This window comes from Parastagonospora nodorum (assembly GCF_000146915.1).
Source record: "Parastagonospora nodorum SN15 chromosome Unknown scaffold_2, whole genome shotgun sequence".
Classification (NCBI taxonomy): Eukaryota; Fungi; Ascomycota; class Dothideomycetes; order Pleosporales; family Phaeosphaeriaceae; genus Parastagonospora; species Parastagonospora nodorum.
The window spans coordinates 1330012-1347277 of NW_001884550.1; the positions used below are offsets into that span (position 1 = coordinate 1330012).

At 50.3% G+C, this 17266-nt stretch overlaps 7 protein-coding genes across 7 annotated transcripts; 5 read left to right on the plus strand and 2 right to left on the minus strand.

Annotated features, from left to right (window-relative positions):
* Positions 1-139: 139 nt before the first annotated feature.
* SNOG_01703 (hypothetical protein) lies at positions 140-465 on the plus strand (the record flags this gene model as incomplete). Its single annotated transcript, XM_001792284.1, has 2 exons — positions 140-345; positions 396-465. 2 exons carry the CDS (start codon positions 140-142, stop codon positions 463-465), a joined length of 276 nt encoding a protein of 91 aa, XP_001792336.1.
* A 2550-nt stretch (positions 466-3015) lies between these two features.
* Positions 3016-4399, plus strand: SNOG_01704 (hypothetical protein; the record flags this gene model as incomplete). The annotated part of the gene is made up of 2 exons (XM_001792285.1): positions 3016-3740; positions 3793-4399. The coding sequence occupies 2 exons, from the start codon at positions 3016-3018 to the stop codon at positions 4397-4399; spliced, it is 1332 nt and encodes a 443-aa protein (XP_001792337.1).
* A 677-nt stretch (positions 4400-5076) lies between these two features.
* Positions 5077-7508, minus strand: SNOG_01705 (hypothetical protein; the record flags this gene model as incomplete). The annotated part of the gene is made up of 2 exons (XM_001792286.1): positions 5077-7393; positions 7453-7508. The coding sequence occupies 2 exons, from the start codon at positions 7506-7508 to the stop codon at positions 5077-5079; spliced, it is 2373 nt and encodes a 790-aa protein (XP_001792338.1).
* Positions 7509-8000: 492 nt separating this feature from the next.
* On the plus strand, positions 8001-8714 carry SNOG_01706 (hypothetical protein; the record flags this gene model as incomplete). Its single annotated transcript, XM_001792287.1, has 1 exon — positions 8001-8714. One exon carries the CDS (start codon positions 8001-8003, stop codon positions 8712-8714), a length of 714 nt encoding a protein of 237 aa, XP_001792339.1.
* A 2402-nt stretch (positions 8715-11116) lies between these two features.
* On the plus strand, positions 11117-13012 carry SNOG_01707 (hypothetical protein; the record flags this gene model as incomplete). The annotated part of the gene is made up of 4 exons (XM_001792288.1): positions 11117-11660; positions 11729-12104; positions 12157-12377; positions 12507-13012. 4 exons carry the CDS (start codon positions 11117-11119, stop codon positions 13010-13012), a joined length of 1647 nt encoding a protein of 548 aa, XP_001792340.1.
* Positions 13013-14462: 1450 nt separating this feature from the next.
* On the plus strand, positions 14463-16541 carry SNOG_01708 (hypothetical protein; the record flags this gene model as incomplete). Its single annotated transcript, XM_001792289.1, has 1 exon — positions 14463-16541. One exon carries the CDS (start codon positions 14463-14465, stop codon positions 16344-16346), a length of 1884 nt encoding a protein of 627 aa, XP_001792341.1. The 3' UTR covers positions 16347-16541.
* A 38-nt stretch (positions 16542-16579) lies between these two features.
* On the minus strand, positions 16580-16926 carry SNOG_01709 (hypothetical protein; the record flags this gene model as incomplete). The annotated part of the gene is made up of 2 exons (XM_001792290.1): positions 16580-16765; positions 16873-16926. The coding sequence occupies 2 exons, from the start codon at positions 16924-16926 to the stop codon at positions 16580-16582; spliced, it is 240 nt and encodes a 79-aa protein (XP_001792342.1).
* Positions 16927-17266: the final 340 nt, after the last annotated feature.

Here is a 17266-nt window from a genome sequence, read left to right on the forward strand (position 1 = left end):
CCATGTGCTTTAATTCATAATACCCTTACATTTCTTAGCCCGCGCCACAAAACCTCATCATCACTTCCTTTCGCACATCATTCCAATCGTCAAAGTCTCAACTTTTATTACTATCATCAAAAAAACACAAAACGCAAAGATGCTCTCACAACTAACATCACCCCTCTCCCTTTCACTACTCCTCCTGCCCCTCTCCTCCGCCGCTCCCTTGAGCTCCTCCGAACGCTCCCTAAACTTCCCTCCCACTCCTGCGACAAACACCTGCACCGCCGGCACCGGCACGCCTGGCGCCTTCTACATGTGCCCGGACGCCAACTTCGGCAGCTCGAGCAAGATTCCGTGCCAGTACGTCCCCGCCAACGGGGTGTGTATGAGCTTTCCTGTGGAATTTCCAGAACTCAAGCCTCGCTCATTTGGACCGGATATCGGTGGCGTGTGCGATTTCTACAAAGAGGCAAGTTGTAAAGGGGAGATTGTGAGACAGCTGGAATGTCCGGGACTTAGTGATATGGGGGACAGGGGGTGGTTTGGGAGTGTGAGATGTCGAGCGAAATTTGAGCTAAGTAAGGAGGCAGGAGGGAGGGGATAAGATCTTAGTATGAGTATATATGTCTAATTTAACGTCACAAATTGAGTCAGCGTTGTGTTAAGTGTATTCCAAGCTTTAGTGATGCCTCGGAGACTATCAGCATGCTCGATTATGTTACGAATGATTCAAATATTGAAGTCCATGCCACTGTGGTTTTGTAAGGTTTCAGTGGGGTCTTCGTTCGGGTTTATGCGATCAATGTGCAGCGTCTTAACCTCTCAAGCTTCCCGAGTCCTCGGACATATAGCGCCACCTTGAATATCGTCGGCAGATTCAAGACTAGCCGTAGAATGCTCTGATGATATGTTGTCAAACCCGATCCTGCCATTGTCCTGTTTCGTTGTCGTAACAAAGGATGTATATAGGATACCGTCTCTTTGTCAACTCCACTCCGCGATCCGCCTCTCTTCTCCCCTTGCATATCTTCATCCCGAGCATAACACCATTTTCTGCCTTTCTGGTAGATTCCCCAACCACAAAAGCCCAAACTGCGCAAAAATGCTACACGCTACAATGTCATTCCCGAGTATCTTGCTCCTACTCACGCTTTCACATCTCTCCACCGCAGCTCCGTTCGCACTCGCTAACTCGCCCACAAAATACGCCACCCCCAAAAATCTACGCAGCATCTGGAGCCACACCCCCTTCATAGCAGCCCCCCGACCCCAACCAATCCTGCGCCTCGAATCTAGGCCGCCCCGAGCGCCGTCTACTTCTGCCCCGAGGCCAACTTTGCCAACACCAGCTCGCAGACATGTACATGGCAAGCTCAAATGGGCATCTGCATAACATGGGCTGAAGGCAACGAACCGGCGGCTTCTGTCGGGCCTGACCCGGGGACTTATTGTGATCTGTACGGTCAGAAGGACTGTAAGGGGAGCGTGGTGAAGAGGCTTGAGTGTCCAGGGTTTAAGTCAAGTGCCTGGGAAGAGGTTCTTTTCTGAGTATGGTTTGTTGGGATATTGTGTAGGGATGTGGTATAGCCCGTATTGGGATTGATGATGTGACCTCTAATTTCAAGAAATTCGTTTGAAGTCTATGTTTCCTGCTCGCACTTATATGTGAAATTGTGAGGGCAAAAGCACTCTACATGATTGGTTGTCTCATTGAATATTTGGGAGAGCCTCCAGCCCAAATCATCAAAGCTTCTTACGCCATCTTCTACGTTCCTCTTGATCCTTCTTTGGGACGTGCTATACACGTGGCACGGCTGACTACAAGTTTTCCTGACATCGTGTTCGTGAGGATTCGGATGTGCTTTTCAAAAAGCTACCAATAACGACTCAATGAATCGCACGAAATCTGATTGACCTGACACGTAACTACAACAAACCCGGGACAGCTCAACCGTCTGTGATGTGAGTTATGTCCACATAAAGCCGTACACTTTTCCCTCCTCGTAACGAGCATCACATCTAACCATATAGTCGAAATGCTTGCATTGATTGTAGTTCTGATCTGTCCCGCGCTCGTCGCCAGCGCATCAATCGCCAAAAGAACAAAAACTTCATCGACAAACTGCTTGGTGTCTCGTGGTCTGCCAGGCGCAGTGTACACATGCCCAGAACTCTACTTCCAGACACCCTCAAGCTGTATATAGTCTTCTCCTAACATCTCGTGCCTTTTATTCAATTATTTTCCGCGGTCTATCGGTCCCGATTACGACGGATTCTGCTAGTTGTTCTTGACCGGAGATTGCACAGGACCTAGGGCACCGTTTCAAGATGGAAACAACACATTGGGGATACATATGTCAGTCAGCTGAGAGAATTTACAGGGTGATGGCGGACTTGAATATACAGCCAAACAAAATGTCCTGGTGTCCTTCACCTATTGAACAGCGAGTCGTATGGCAGTATCAAGTGTTATCCGCATTTTAGATTTGAGCCAGAGCCAGAGCACCAATTGATCAAAGATGGCGGAAAAACATAAACCTAGAGTTAAGATAGCATTGGGAGAGTGCAACTTAGTAAAGCCTGTGCGACTTCAAGTCATTATTAGCACTTCACAATGGCATAAGTGGCTATTGAACCTGTCCAGACTCGCATGCTATATGACAGTTGCTCTTTCATAGTGGTTAGTGGTTGGAGCAAAATCAGAGCGCGCATGGTGGTGGGCGCGCTGTGGTTGATGATTGAAAGGCAGACGTGATCGATAATAGCGTGTCGTGATGCAGAATTCCCGCGAAAGGCCGAGGTTGGTGATCCCCGTCTGTGCTTTTCCCCGCATGAACAGCTCCTCGTCAGGCACATCTCCACGACTGAAGCCAAGCGAGTCATCAACATGTATTTCCCGAAAATTGCCATTATCGCTCGAGCGACTAGTCATTGGCTTTCGTTCGCTCGATTCCCTGATCGATGAGAAGGACCCCGTTGTATGCTTAGTGGATACTTCTAAGCAAAACACAACCTTTCTACAGCTACACCATGGCGCAAATGAACTTCTCCATACCAGACGATCTAAAGCAATACCTTGCAGATCTCGACAAGTTTATAGACGAGAAGATCACACCTCTTCAGCACAAAGACGACAACAACCGCTTCTTCGACCACCGTCGCGAACATGCTCGAACCGACTGGGACAACGGTGGTTTGCCTCGTAAGGAGTGGGAGGAGCTCCTGACAGAGTCTCGAAAGCTTGCCGATGAAGCTGGCTTCTATCGCCTGTCTCTTCCCAAGCAGTACGGTGGCCAGAACAGCGCAGACGGTCGAGGCAGCAACCTCTGGATGGCGGTCATAAGAGAGCACCTTGCGGCCAAGGGTCTAGGTCTCTTCAATGACCTGCAAACTGAGCACTCAATGGTCGGAAACTTCCCAGATGTCATCATGCTCATGGGATTCGGAAGTGAGCAACAGAAGAGGGAATTCATCCCACTTCGATTGGAGGGAAAGTTCAGGATGACCTTTGGTCTGACGGAACCTGGACACGGCTCGGACGCCACACACATGGCTACAAAGGGCCAACCAGAAACCCGAGATGGTGTCAAAGGATGGCTTCTGAACGGGTACAAGCGATGGCAGACAGGCATGCACCACGCTACGCATTGCTCAGTCTTCGCCAGGACGTCAGGGAAAGACGGAGAGATCAAGGGCATCTCGTGTTTCATTGTCCCTGTCGAGACACCTGGACTGAAGGCAGAATCGTATGAATGGTATGCTTAGATCGCCCATCGCTCACGCAAAGTAGTTGTTAACACAACGCAGGACTCTCAACATGCCTACCGATCACGCAACCGTGTCGATCAAAAACGTGTGGGTCCCAGAAACCGCAGCTCTCGGGCCTATCCACAACGGCCTCGGTGTCGCTCAAGCCTTCGTCCACGAAAACCGCATTCGACAAGCAGCTTCTTCCTTAGGCGCAGCTGTCTACTGCGTCCAACAATCCGTCGAATACGCCAACGAACGCGCCCCCTTCGGTACACCCCTCTCACACAACCAAGGCATACAGTTTCCGCTTGTGGAACTCGCAACGCAATGTGAGATGCTGCGACAATTGATCCGTAAGACGGCACTAGAGATGGATTCTATGCCACACCACGAGATTGAGAGGAGGATTGGCGACAAGGTATCCATGTGCAACTACTACGCCAATAGATTGTGTACCGAGGCTGCGGATAGGGCGATCCAGGTCCATGGGGGCAATGGATACTCTAGGCATTACCCGTTCGAGCATATCTGGAGGCACCATCGTAGATACAGGATCACGGAAGGCAGCGAAGAGATCCAGATGCGAAAGGTGGCAGCGTATTTGTTCGGCTTTGGTGGGCGGAAGAGTCTTGTTGATGCGACTAAGCAGGAGTCAAAGTTGTAGATTGGCAATGATTTGACCGATTCACGACATATTCTTTGCCAACTTTGCATCATGATGGTGAAAACAATAACTTTCGCAGCCATCGATGGAAGCCAGGCATGGCATCTCTTTCTGTGATGACGGGTAATAGAACCACGATCGTGAAGAATGACATGGAAAGCCCAATGATCCAGAGGAAGGTTGTTTTCAGGTTCAAGCCAGTTGGCGGATTTGGTAACGGCTTCTTTTCCACATGGATGGTGGACTGCTGACGGAAACGTGGAGCCGGTGGCAGTGGCTTAGATGATAGTTTAATGCCCTCTTTTGGCGGGACCGGCGGGACCGGCGGGACCGGCGATTTACCGCTGCTATTTGAGGTATTTCGAGCTCGAATAGAGACATGACTAGAGTCAGTTGCTGACATGGTGTTGGAGTGTATGCCGGAGAACGTGATTGAGGTGCTGTTAGTTGGAATATGGATACTGCGGCTATGCCGTTTTTGGTATGGTCCGTGGTATCAGACGGAGCATCAGCCTGTCCTGCGCTCTTTCTCCTTCAAGCACTCTGACATGCGGCACACCGTAAAGCTTATCACATTTCGACAATCGGATTCCTAAATTGGAGAAACACATGCATACTAAATATCTACCAGGCTCAGAAATCATTGCTATATATAGAGCTCACCGTCGTCCTTGCTGTCACTCGTCGAAAGCATGCTTCAACCGCATCCACAAGCTGGATTTGATCCTTGGGACAGGCGCTGCCCGGGGTGCCTCCCAAGCGTCATTCGACATATCCTCAAGTATTAAACGCAATCCAGTGCTGGTGGTTGGGTCTCTTCTCATTGGCCTGTTGCTCTGGACACTCCGCGGGGCATTACCGAGTGAACGAACAAAAGTCGCATACATATCCGAAGCCGTAGCCTCTGTACTCAATGCCGACTCTGTCTCTGACGGCGGTGTCGGAAGTTCCTTATTCGTGTCCATTGAGCGAATGGAGATTGCTACGTTCTGGGACGGACTGGTGCTTGCAGCGTCATCATTCTCAGCATTGAGGTGTGGATCTGATGGCAGAGTCGGAAGGCCTTTTTCCGTGCTGAAAGAGTGGATGGAGCCTGCCATGTTTTTGATGCCTGCGCTGGCCTCCTTGTTTTGAGTCCGAACTTCCACAAGTTTTGCCATTCGATCACTCTCTTGGTTCTGAAGTCTGAGTCGTATCTTCTGCTTTCTGTTTCTGTCCCGGTGACATCTGTCCAGATACTCATCTCTCGCTTCACACCTCCATTTCCTGATCTTTACCTCTTCCCTAACCCTTTCTTTCAACTCTTTAAACTCTTCGTATTCTAGCATACATATCAGCTCCTCTCCCATTCCAATCCGGTCTTTCTGCGTCTCCGTCAAAATAAACCACACAACCGCATCTCCGAAAGAAGTATCCCGCATACAACCAAAGTGTCCATTCCAAACTTGATCGATGGCGTCGTCTGAAAGGACCAAATTCTGGACTACAAGTCGCTCCATGCGATCAGCATCTACCCGGAGGTCGAAGACTCGGCATGCGCGCACTGTGTCAATGCCGTCTCTGAGGTAATCATTTCCCTGAGGTATTTGCATGTCGCCGCTACTCGCATGGCTTCTCGGAGAACAGCAGCGTCGCATGAACCTCATAACTCTGACAATGCCTTTTTTCTCAGCTTCCGAAGCCGGCACTTCGAGTACTTCCTGGGGTGTATTGTAGCCAGGCAACAATCGCGATACGGCTTCTTGGCCGCAAAAATACACAAGCATGCGCTCAGGCACCCCGGATACATAAACTTCGCCACTAGATCCGTTGCCGATGTTGATCTTGGGCCCAACGAGAAGCGAAGCTAATACCTTGGTTGAAGTCGATGTAGCAGTTTTGTAAATCGAAGGATCGGAAGGCGTGGAGGTACGAAGTGGTCCGAGTTTGCGCCTATGTCGATGAGGTGGAGAAAGAAGGCTACTATATGGCAAAAGAGAAGACTTTCGAACAGGATATTCGACCTCAGGTATCGTGTCCATGCATGGCGCGAGGCTTCTTCGACCGCCATCGACATCAAAGACGTTGATCTTGAGAAATCCGTCACCATCATCCTCGTCTTCTTCTTCATCGATGCTTTCGCTATCTGGAAGCGATATGGTCTCGGCAAGCGACTGCCATGCCGTTTCTCTCGTTGGCTCATCATCTGTAGGTTCTTTCACGGTTTGTTCCGAGCACACACTCGACTTAGCTGACCTGAAGCTCGATGTCGACTTTGTGCGCTCTAGCTGACTTTGAACAGCATCAAGTCCAAGTGCAGCATGCTCGAGATTCAATACACACTTTTCAAAGATTCGGTTGCGCTCCTCCAGTGTATTGAGTGTGGCCTCCATCGCTTCCTTACTTTGACCACTTTCTTGTCCTTTTGCTATACCGTTCAACTTGTCAGAACAGCTGTCTCCGCCTTGCGAGTTGACGTTGAAATCTGATGGACTGTACAATCCTGTGTAGGAAGAGGTGATGTCACGCTCGTGGACCGGGCTGCCTGTTGGGTGCTTCAGGTCCTGAATCGAGATACGAATGGTATGACCGGAAAACTGAAGACGAGGCACAGGGGCTGGGGTGCGGGGAATTTGGTCGTTAGAAACAGCAACAAATGCCTTTTGAGTTGTCTCTTGATTTATTTGAGTGGAAGATTGTGAGAAGTAGTCTGCCGCATCCATGCCCTGTTCCACGGCAGCAACCGAACACAGTGGTACGAAGACATTAGATTCGTACTGGACAGGAGCTGGCGATACGACACTCTCTTTCTTTGGGACCGAGAAGTAGTCTAAGTGCATTTTCTGGGCATTACTGCCGGCAAGATCAGGCAAATAAACAGGGGTGCTAAGAGGTATGAAGCCATGAAAGGCCCGTGGAGTATGGAGATGTGCGTCTGGCGGGCTTGTGGTATATTCGCGTTGAACACGAGGCTGCTTCACGGGAAGTTCGATCGAGACAGGCTTCTCAAGTAGACTTGACATATTCAGAGCTGGCTCTTGCATGATAACAGAAGACATCGGAGTGACAGTTACGTGCGCTGGATAGGTAAGGCACTGTGCGTGTTATTGACCTTAGGACATGCTGACATTGTGACTTTAAGGTTCTCTCGGTCTTCACGTTCGGAACAAACGTATTCTGATGTGAATCTTACGAACCGTGTCTGTCCAATCACCCGCGTCTCTCTTGTTTGAGCACAGACAGTAACTACCATTCACAACCATGCTTTGGATCACCACCAACAGGGCCCGGAGAATCACTTGCGATGTTCCAGCCTTGTCGTGGCGACAGAAGCCTGACGCAATAAAATTCGTTCACTTCATACAAGGCATGCTCCCGCTTTTCATAAAATCCCAGACTGTTTCATAACTCACTGAGACCTTCGATTACCACACAACCGCCTCAAACCAGCTTGATCACAATGAGCAACCGTACTGAGAATCCTTCCGTCGCTCCCTCAGGTGTTGATTCTGACGTTCTATCGCAGATTGATGCAATGTTTTACGAATCAAAAATAGTTACGCGTCCAGCGCAACGTAGACAGGATAGCACAGGAAGCTCGACAGCATGGTGGAAAGAAGAGATGCCGTCTTCTTCCGCGCGCAACGATACTGCAGCCGCCCGTGTCCTCGGAGACGCCAACTTGGATCTCGACATGGGCAACGTCCGCCTTCCCTTGTCTGAAGACTACTTTGAGGAAGATGATCCCACAGAACGTGATTCTCTGCTTACTCAGGATCAGTCTCCTATCTCTAAAGACATGTCTTCCTCGATCACTCCAGTGCGCATAGTTGATCCATATGCGCCAAAGTTTATGGCACGCTACATCTACCCATCGGAACGACGTCCAGAGGCGCTATCACCACCAAAACCATCACCTCCATCACCAGCACCATCCTCCAATGAGCTAAATCTAAGCTATTGGCCAAACATAACATATCTGATCATGTCCTTCACCAAGAGCCTCATCAACTTCGTCATGGAAGACAACACACCTCGAGTCATCGAATACTCGGCCTTGGAGGTCAAGCAAAAGATGAAAGATATCCAAGTCCAGGCCCGAGTCGCCGAGGCCCCGAAGTCCTCAGGTGCAACGAACTCGGCGCCGGAGAAAGTCATTGGCATTGTAGCGCTTGTATCGATGGGAGAGAACCAGCCACCTCAGGCAGTCTCAATCACCGCGAAGCCAAAGCGCGTACGACAATTGATCAAAGGTTATGGAGTGGTAAATGTGGCGGAGGATATGTATGGAGTCCAGATCAAGGAGGCGCTGAAGAGCCTACGCGAGGCGGGATGAGGAGTGAGGGAACGACAAGGAGAAGGATTGTGATCTTAATGAGGATATTGTGATGTGATAGGAAGTAATCAGATTGTGAAAGCGCAAAGTCATTTGGGCTACATTCAAGGTCGAGGGAGATTTGATAAGGTTGAAGTAATATTGCGTAATATCGTGCAGGCGTTGTGCGCGGAGTATTCTTCTTATGTTCTCGTTTATCAATCTTACATTTATTGAAGACATAATTATACTCGAAATATTGAAACCTTTAAAGATAGGAAATTTCAAATACAGGACACTTCAAAAATTGGACACTTACTTCCAGGAAGACGCCACTGTCTGCCTGCACGTCGTTGAACACTTTCTTGCAACTGGGCAGACATGGAGCTCTGCACGCTTTGTCTGAGCCTTAAAACTACGTATAGGAGAACAGATTGTAAAGGAATTCTACTGCCAACAGACAATTTTTGTCTTAACCGTACTACAATAGTGGTAAAAAGTGCTTAGTCTCCACCTGTAGAAATGTGCAGGAGAGGATGATCAATGTAAGTGGGGATCGCAAAGACCTCGAATCTACGCGGGTCCCGACCCGCGCATGCATCGGGATGGCGCACAAATTATGTGGTGCTTTTGCACGTTTTGCGGCGAGTAGTCGCTTTCAGCATGTCAGAAGCTGCCTCTCGCGATTGCATGCAGGGATCCATGCAGCCACCAAGCCAAGGAAGAGCGGATGACGGAACTTCAAAAAGCAAGTACATTCAAGGACAAGCCGGGGAGAACTGCGATTTTTAACGCTACATTCATTATGGTATGTCATTCCCCATGGTATGTTGTCACTCTGCGTTCCAGACCTGGAAACAGGAAAACGCTGAGGAGAGTCAGGGAATTCTCTGTGTAATTACCTCTGAGTTATCGAGGTGCACAGGCCGATCTACAGTATCACTACATGCCGAAAGCCTCGGATTGCACTGCTGTATTGGCTCTGCAGCAACGTTGTGAGCTGTGTACGGTGGGCCTCGAGTCTCGACCCATATGCAAGTTGACATACCCCAGTCCTCGAGCTGCAACATCTGTCATCCTGTTCCACGACCTGAGCGGTAGCTCAGCCGCATTTCCGCATCCAATTGACTACACGCCTGTGGGGTTGGTTGGAGCACATTCTAACGAGAAATGCCGGTAACGAACTCTTGCCAAGATGAGCATTAGACTGCTTTGTCCTAGACCAATTTGGTCAACATGGAGCTGCAAGGCGTTCCTGGGATCAGCTGTCTAAAACGTATGCAGTGGGCCCCTTCCGCCGTTAAGAGACGAGTGAAAAGTGAACAGGGTGCTGCAGAAGACTATCAGCAACCGGAGATTGTCAACCAGATCCAGTGAGAAGCATGCGCCTCTTCGAACCCTGGAAACCGATAATTCAACGTCAGGCAAGGCCTAAGTTCTGGAGTAGCACAGATGGTTCAATCTCGGTACAAGATCGTAGACCCATGCTTTCTATCCATGGCTAGCTTTCTTCCGTATCGAACAGCTAGAACTCGAGAAAACCAGTGACGTCAATCAGCTATATGAGAAGTATGGGCAGTGTCAATGGAACGAGGTAATATCCTTGCATTGCATCAGACTGGCATGAGTTGTATGAAAGTCTGAACATGTACGAAGTCGCTCTCCGTGCGTTGGTTATGACCGTGACGTATGCGGGATCGAACTGCAGATGTTTGAACACCACACTGTGCTGTAACATCCATCGGTACTGCCGGGCCCAGAGCCTCTTCAGGCATAAAAAGATACCATCAATAGATATGATAGAGGAGACGGGATGATGGAATGTTCACTTGCGGAGACTACCCTGGCCTGACCGGGAACGCCTCCCAGCCAATCAGCATGGCTTTGGCCCCACAGCCTACTTGAATAGCGTGGAGTAGGACTGCACGGAGCAAAGACACGCCGCCACATCATCGCACGAGAGGGACGTTCAAGCGCAACCGGACTTCGCAATGAGATGTACAAAGACGGTATGCGAGGGCATGGTTGCATGTGGCAAGGTCTCTGCCTGCATGTTCACGTGCACGGCCCTTCATCCACTGAGCGTGTGGAAGCGAATCAGACACCTGGAGAAGCGCTCCTCATTCCGCTCCTGTGATGCCGTCTGAAACCCTTGCGCATTAATGCTCGCTGTTTGCGCGCGCTGTCGGCTCTCTTTCATCATTTAAACGAGACACGCGCCCTCTGCCGATGTACCATATCGATCATGACCGTTCTTCCCACTACAAGATCTACTCGTTGCAGTGCTGACTCTTTGCACTCCAGTAGGACACACTCTCCCTCAAGTACATACGTCATTGGATATGCACATCTCCATGCTGACAGTGCCAGTTCCAGTCCTCACTTCTGCAACTGCCAAACCCAGGCACGAAAGGCCCACGGCCATGAACACCCCACAGTTTACGTTCATCACGACAAGCCATCCGGCTGAATTCAAGCATGAAGAAAACTCTAAGAAAGTACGATCAACGGCGATGAAATACCACCGGCAGATGGAAAGCCTAGGTTTGACGGACAAGCCTGCCCGATCCACTTCACGGAAATCCACGACTGGAATTGTCAGCCCGCCCAGTGTGCCATCAGAGAAAGAGGATATATTTTACTACGAGAGACTTGAGGAGAATGAGTTGTATCTGGATCTGTCCCCATCAACCATACCACTGTTGCCCAGCAGTGCGCCTGCCGTGCAATCCATCGTCCAAACGGCGCTGTATGACACCGTAGCCAGCCAGAGCTTGCCTCAGACTTCGATGTCTAGAGTCACAGAGTACCAAGCAACTTCGGGACACTCGAGCTTCATGTTGGACATGCTGTTGGATGACTTCGCCACCAATCAACCTAGAGAGTATCTGATTGATAATGGCCAGACTGTCATGCTTCCGATGGTTGCCGACACTGAACAGAGTGCAGAGCACCTTCTGTCGCTATGTCAGTGATCAATCATGGTACCCTGTGTACTAAAAGACTTTCACGGACATTGAGGCTAACACTCACAGTGATGCAAGAGTTTACGACGACTTCAATGCTCAGGAAATGGTTCCCAGCGATGCGTCTGAATCGAGATCTGATCTCAAGCGCAACTGTCCTTGCCGCAGCCTGGGACGACACGAAACGCAATCTTCCAGGTGATAGCGATCGCACTGTTCTCCTCAAGCAGGGAGCGACCGCAATGTTCGCTCGTAGACAGAGCGATCCAAACACTCATCTGGATGACTCAACCATAACCATCATGCTTCACTTGATGTCTGCAGAGATGTGGAGCTATGACGATTCGATACTTAAATTCTATGAGGCGGGAATCGTCAGTGCCATCGTTACCAGCGGCGGCATGCACAAATTGCAAGATGTTGCTGTTGCAGAATTCGCTGCGGCGTTAGTGTTCCCTGTCTTCATTTGACTTTGCAGGTATACTGACGATATGCAGATACTGCTACCATTCAGCAATCACTCGGGAAGCGACACAATACGCTGTATTCCAACAGTGGATGCCGCAGGACCTGGACATAGGCGCTATGATTCCTTTACCAGAGTCGCCACTCTTCGATCCCACCGGCAAGTTTGCGACCCTAGCCAGAATCTCGTGTTCGTCAGAAACTCGGGACATAATCTTCCAGATGCGTCACTTGACGGACGTATTCATCGAAAGTATGGGACCGGCTACGGACCTTTGCATCAAAAAGGAAGAGATTTATGATGGACCCCAAAGTATCGCATTACTTGGGTATCACAATCGTTCTTTGGCTATCCACACTCAAATTTCATCTCTACTCTCAGCGGAGGTTCAAGGCCATTCAAGGTCGAACGACTGGGTCTACGAAGCGTGCCGCATAGCTGCTGTGATTTACACGAACGCGATCAAGAATCTGTCGAAGATTGGCGACTACGATCCGTCTATTTCCGCAGGTTGCTGCTCGTCTCGCGGCGATACTGCTCCGTCACCCACAAAATCGCTCCCAGAGCAACTCTTTGAAGCTTTACAAAAAACCGATCTCGCCGGCATCTGGCAGGACATGGCCGGTGTGCTCTATTGGGTGTGCGTTGTCGGTGCCGCAGCTGCTCATACACTAGCCGCCGCCGCCGCCAACAATGCATCGCCCTCCATGGAATACAACCCCCAACAGTCGTATCCGGTTTGGGTGCGGCGGAACCTTGACATGCACGCGTTCCGTACAATGGCGATTCTCGTGCCGCAGCATCCGACGCCGATCATCATAGCACAAAAGAAGCTGTACAGAGTTCAAGAGGTCATACGAGAGGCAGCCGCACCGGGCCGCGCATGACGCGGATCTGTTGCATGCGCACGAAAAGTACACGTTGCTGCTGCTTGCATCTGCTTGGCCACATGATGCTGTATATGAAGCATGCTAGTTGTTTCTGGGTTAGGATTTTCGTTGGTATTTTCATTAAAAAACACTAAATCGATACACACTGGACGTGGTTCTTTGGTATTTGGGAGTATGGTGTTTTTGATCGGTACTTATATGATCGGGACGCGCGTGGGAGGTCTTGCTGGCCTCGGCCTCTTCTTGTTTTTGCTTAGCATTGCCCAGCATTCTGTCCAACATAGAACCTAATAAATACGTACACAGACAACCCCAGGGTCTGTCAAGAGGTGGCTCATCATGTGAAGCGTCTATCGGACGAATGTAGTTGTGAACGTCCGAGGACGATCCCGAGGTCGTCTTTATCGGTAGCGCGGTCGGGCCGCGACCTTCCGGATAGCCCAAATTCTTGTATCGCACGGGATGAACTGTTCATTGACCATCCCCTCACCCTCATGACCCACGATGACTCTGTTTCGTGAGTTCTGCCGCGCATCACCGTACAACGCAGTCCCGTGCCGAGCGCCCAGCTTGCCTACGCAACAAACCGGTACCTAGGTAGCTCTTGGTGCTAGCTTCTCACGCAACCAACATGTCTTGTCGCATGTCGCCCATGCTTAAACCTTTGGACACCTCGCTCATAGGTCAACATCGCTGACTAGTTGCCTGACTCGGATCCTGTGACTTGCACTGGGTCCGCCCGTGAAAGACGTTTTCCCTCGGTCTGTGCGCGCAATGCCAAATTTCCGGCACCCGTAGACAACAATCACAATCCGCTCGACAAGACCGGGTATGCCTTCTGACTCTCAAGCGCATGGTCCAGCATGACGCACGAGGAGTGCGAAGATCGTTGCCGGGGTTATACGGCGTAGATCGCGGGTGTAGCAACCCCCATGGTATTGTACAATCAAACCTTGAAACCCTTAGTTGGGGCAAGATTTTTGTTGTTATTGCTGGTGTGGAAACTTATGTGTAGAGTGGCTCATGCAACCCAGTTAACGTATCGTCGGACTAAGGCGGATAGTCATTCAAGGTAGTCGTCTGGTTGAAGTTCAGCCTGTCAGAGCTGTCTGCTGCGCTGCCGTGTGTCTCCACATTTCCTATCTCGAAGGCCAGAGTGACAAATGCGAACCTACCACGAGCACTGATGGATGCGCCTTCAAAGACCATTCGCGGGTTGGTCTTACTACAATAGCGAAGGAAACGGGATCCCAGTTCGTCCGAGGGCTGCACTTTCTACTGACAGCCCCTTCCCTGCCATCCGATTCGTTCGTTTACGACTGGGGTGGACAGGGGCAACAACAACAAGCGACTACATTATAAAGCCAAATGACCCGAGCAATGCAGGATGCTGAAGAAACAGATAATCGCAGCGAGCATTCTACTTGGCCTCGTTCCCCTCATCATCATGGCGCTCGTTACTCGATTCCTCCTGAACAAGCACAGCAAACAACCAACAAACGACGTGCATATTGCGGATAGCACCATAGGGCATCACAATCAACTGTTGAACATATCCTCCTCATGGAAACGAAAATTCTCATCGAAGCAGAGCCAACCGAAAGGTGTTTGGGTTCCCAGTATGTCAGGCATGGTCAAGGCCGGAGATGAAGGATTGTTTACCTCCACTCTGTTCGCCAATATCCACGGACACCCTGGCGAGCCGTCCCTAGAAGCACTATACGAACTATTTGCCGAACAACTTCGGTCGCGCCCAATCGCGGAACGATCTGCGTACACTGGAGAAATCGCAAAATTCTTGTCTTCGACTAAGCGGGTCACCAGCGGGCCAAAGCGGGTACAATCACTGTCGCGCAAAGCATCGAACAGAAGAAGCACCGATATCTCCATGATAGGACAGAGAAAGAGCATGGATATATCGACTGCAGAGAGAGGCCTTTCCCGAAGCATTTCCATGAAGCGACCAACGTCACCGCTAGCACCGATGAAGAGCGGACTTGTCGGAATGGGCAGCAATAACGCTACGAAAACATCTTGGACGACGGATGGACGAATATCAGACTCTCGTTATGGTATTATCGGGATTGAGGTCACGTCAGCAGAACTTGCAGCGCTTTCAATCCTGCTAGGCAGCCCATTGGCTGTTTCAGGGGAGCCGGTGGCGCACTCTGAAAAAGGTGCACTTAACATCTCGATATCGATTTCTGCAATGCAAGACGGCCGACATCAGATAAATCTTCGGCAACACAAGCGGAACATATCGCATATGCCTGCAGCACGTGGTTCGGGATTCTCACCACTCTATTCCAAGCATCTCGCAGCCGGTTCTCTTCCTTATTTGCAGGATGAGAAGACTGTTCGCAGCATCCTTGTTAGCGATTACACCCTCAAGATTGTGGAATCAGGTTCTTCGCTATACCTCCATGATTCATACTCCAAAACGACACAAACTCAATTCCTATCTGCGTTGCCGAGCTCTCGCGAGCTCAGCTTTGAGATCGTGAGCGCTTCAACTCAGCCACTACCGTTCAACCCTATCATCGACGCTATCAGCTTGTTACCATTCGTGGGTGGTCTCGTGCCACTTGCGTCTATGCCGCTCGTCAAGACGGTCCAATTCGTTGCGTTCGGTGGACTACCGCCTGCTCGGCTTCTACAGCGTTTGGAAGGGCTCGTCGACAAGGTTAATCGACACACACCGCATCTTCAACTGTTCGGTCCGCTATATGAATCTCAAAATATCGCGCTGCTATACCGAGAGCGTGAGCGACTTGGAAAATTAGCCACTGATGCCAAACCCGCCGACAGCATTGCATACAAAGCATCACGCATGCAGCGATACATCACTCTCCTTGCTCGTTTGACAACTTTGATTCCCGGAATGCTAACGCAAGACGCTGCTGAGGCCGTGCAAGCAGCGACAAAAAGAGAGATAGAACGCTCCTATCATGATGCCGTTGCAGTTCACAACGTCAACCGGTCAAGATCGTCATCTGTTGTCGACTCGTACGCATGTTCTGAATGTGGCGCCCGAAGCAAGCGCTTCTCTACACAAACGTACAGCCGGTCAAATCGTTCGAGCGACTTCTCAATGGTGACTGCGGCTTCGCCAACCACCTCAGCTAGTTCTGCACCACACAGCCTGGGTAAACAAGTCGAACGACTACTGAAGTCTGAGTTACCGCTCTCAGTCGAAGATGTGGCTCTTGCTGCTCGCCTAGTCATTGCAGCATGGACGCTGAGCGTTGAGACCGTGGCATGGGAAGAAGGGGAGCAAGGTTTCCGAGTTTTGGACACAAGCAAGTTACCTGAACAGATGGTACTATGCTGAGTAACCTTGCAATTCGTGTCTACCTACCATCATGCTTCATTTTTTCACTTGGCTGCTTATTCAAGGGTGGGCGTTTGGTGTTACCCTCTCTTGCGCCTTCTTGCGCGTTCCTACATGATACCATCCTCATAAATCTGTATTAGATTGCTGTTTATGCATTCCAAGGCATGTTTTGGTCACTGCCTTTCACCTCCACCATGTTACATCGTCTCGATGACCGCAAGCGACCTAGCTCATGTCTTGCTCGTTTCGACTGCAGAGCCTTGCTTCCACAAGTCCATGTCCATAACAGGCAATGATCCTTTCGGCCCCGGAACCGCATCCTTGTGCACGCCAGACACATGCTCATACAGGCGCCCTTGCGACTCCGCATCCGCGCGAAATCCGTTTCCTGGACATTTGATTGGCTGGCTGTAACGCTGTAAGACATCGCACAGACATCACGCCACCTTTTGGGATTTACGCGCTGTGTTGTGTAACGCCAGTGGGTACATTTACCGCGACTCGCAAGTGTTCATTGCGTTACACAGGAAGCGGGTCTTAGGGATAGCAACAGCCGATCGCATATCGCGGATGTCATTGTGACCTAGATTTTCACATACCGTTCGACTTTTTCTAACTCCCAATACTTGGCGTTCTGTGCGATCAGATCCACCGGGCTGGGCGCTTAGATAGCGGTGAACGTCTCACCGATCAAAGCAGGCGCACAGCGATGATCGGGGCGCGCCGCCCTGGCTTTTCGATTCGAGGGGTTTGAGGGCTCCTCGGATCGACGCTGCTTGAGATACAGGGGTCACTACACCGCGGATGTTGTTACTTTACGCTTGCATTCATATTCCGCGCGGATCTTAGCGCAACTTTTGCCAGTATGACAAGAGAGTACGTCCAGAGCAGTGCCGTATGCAAGCTCAGAACCTAAT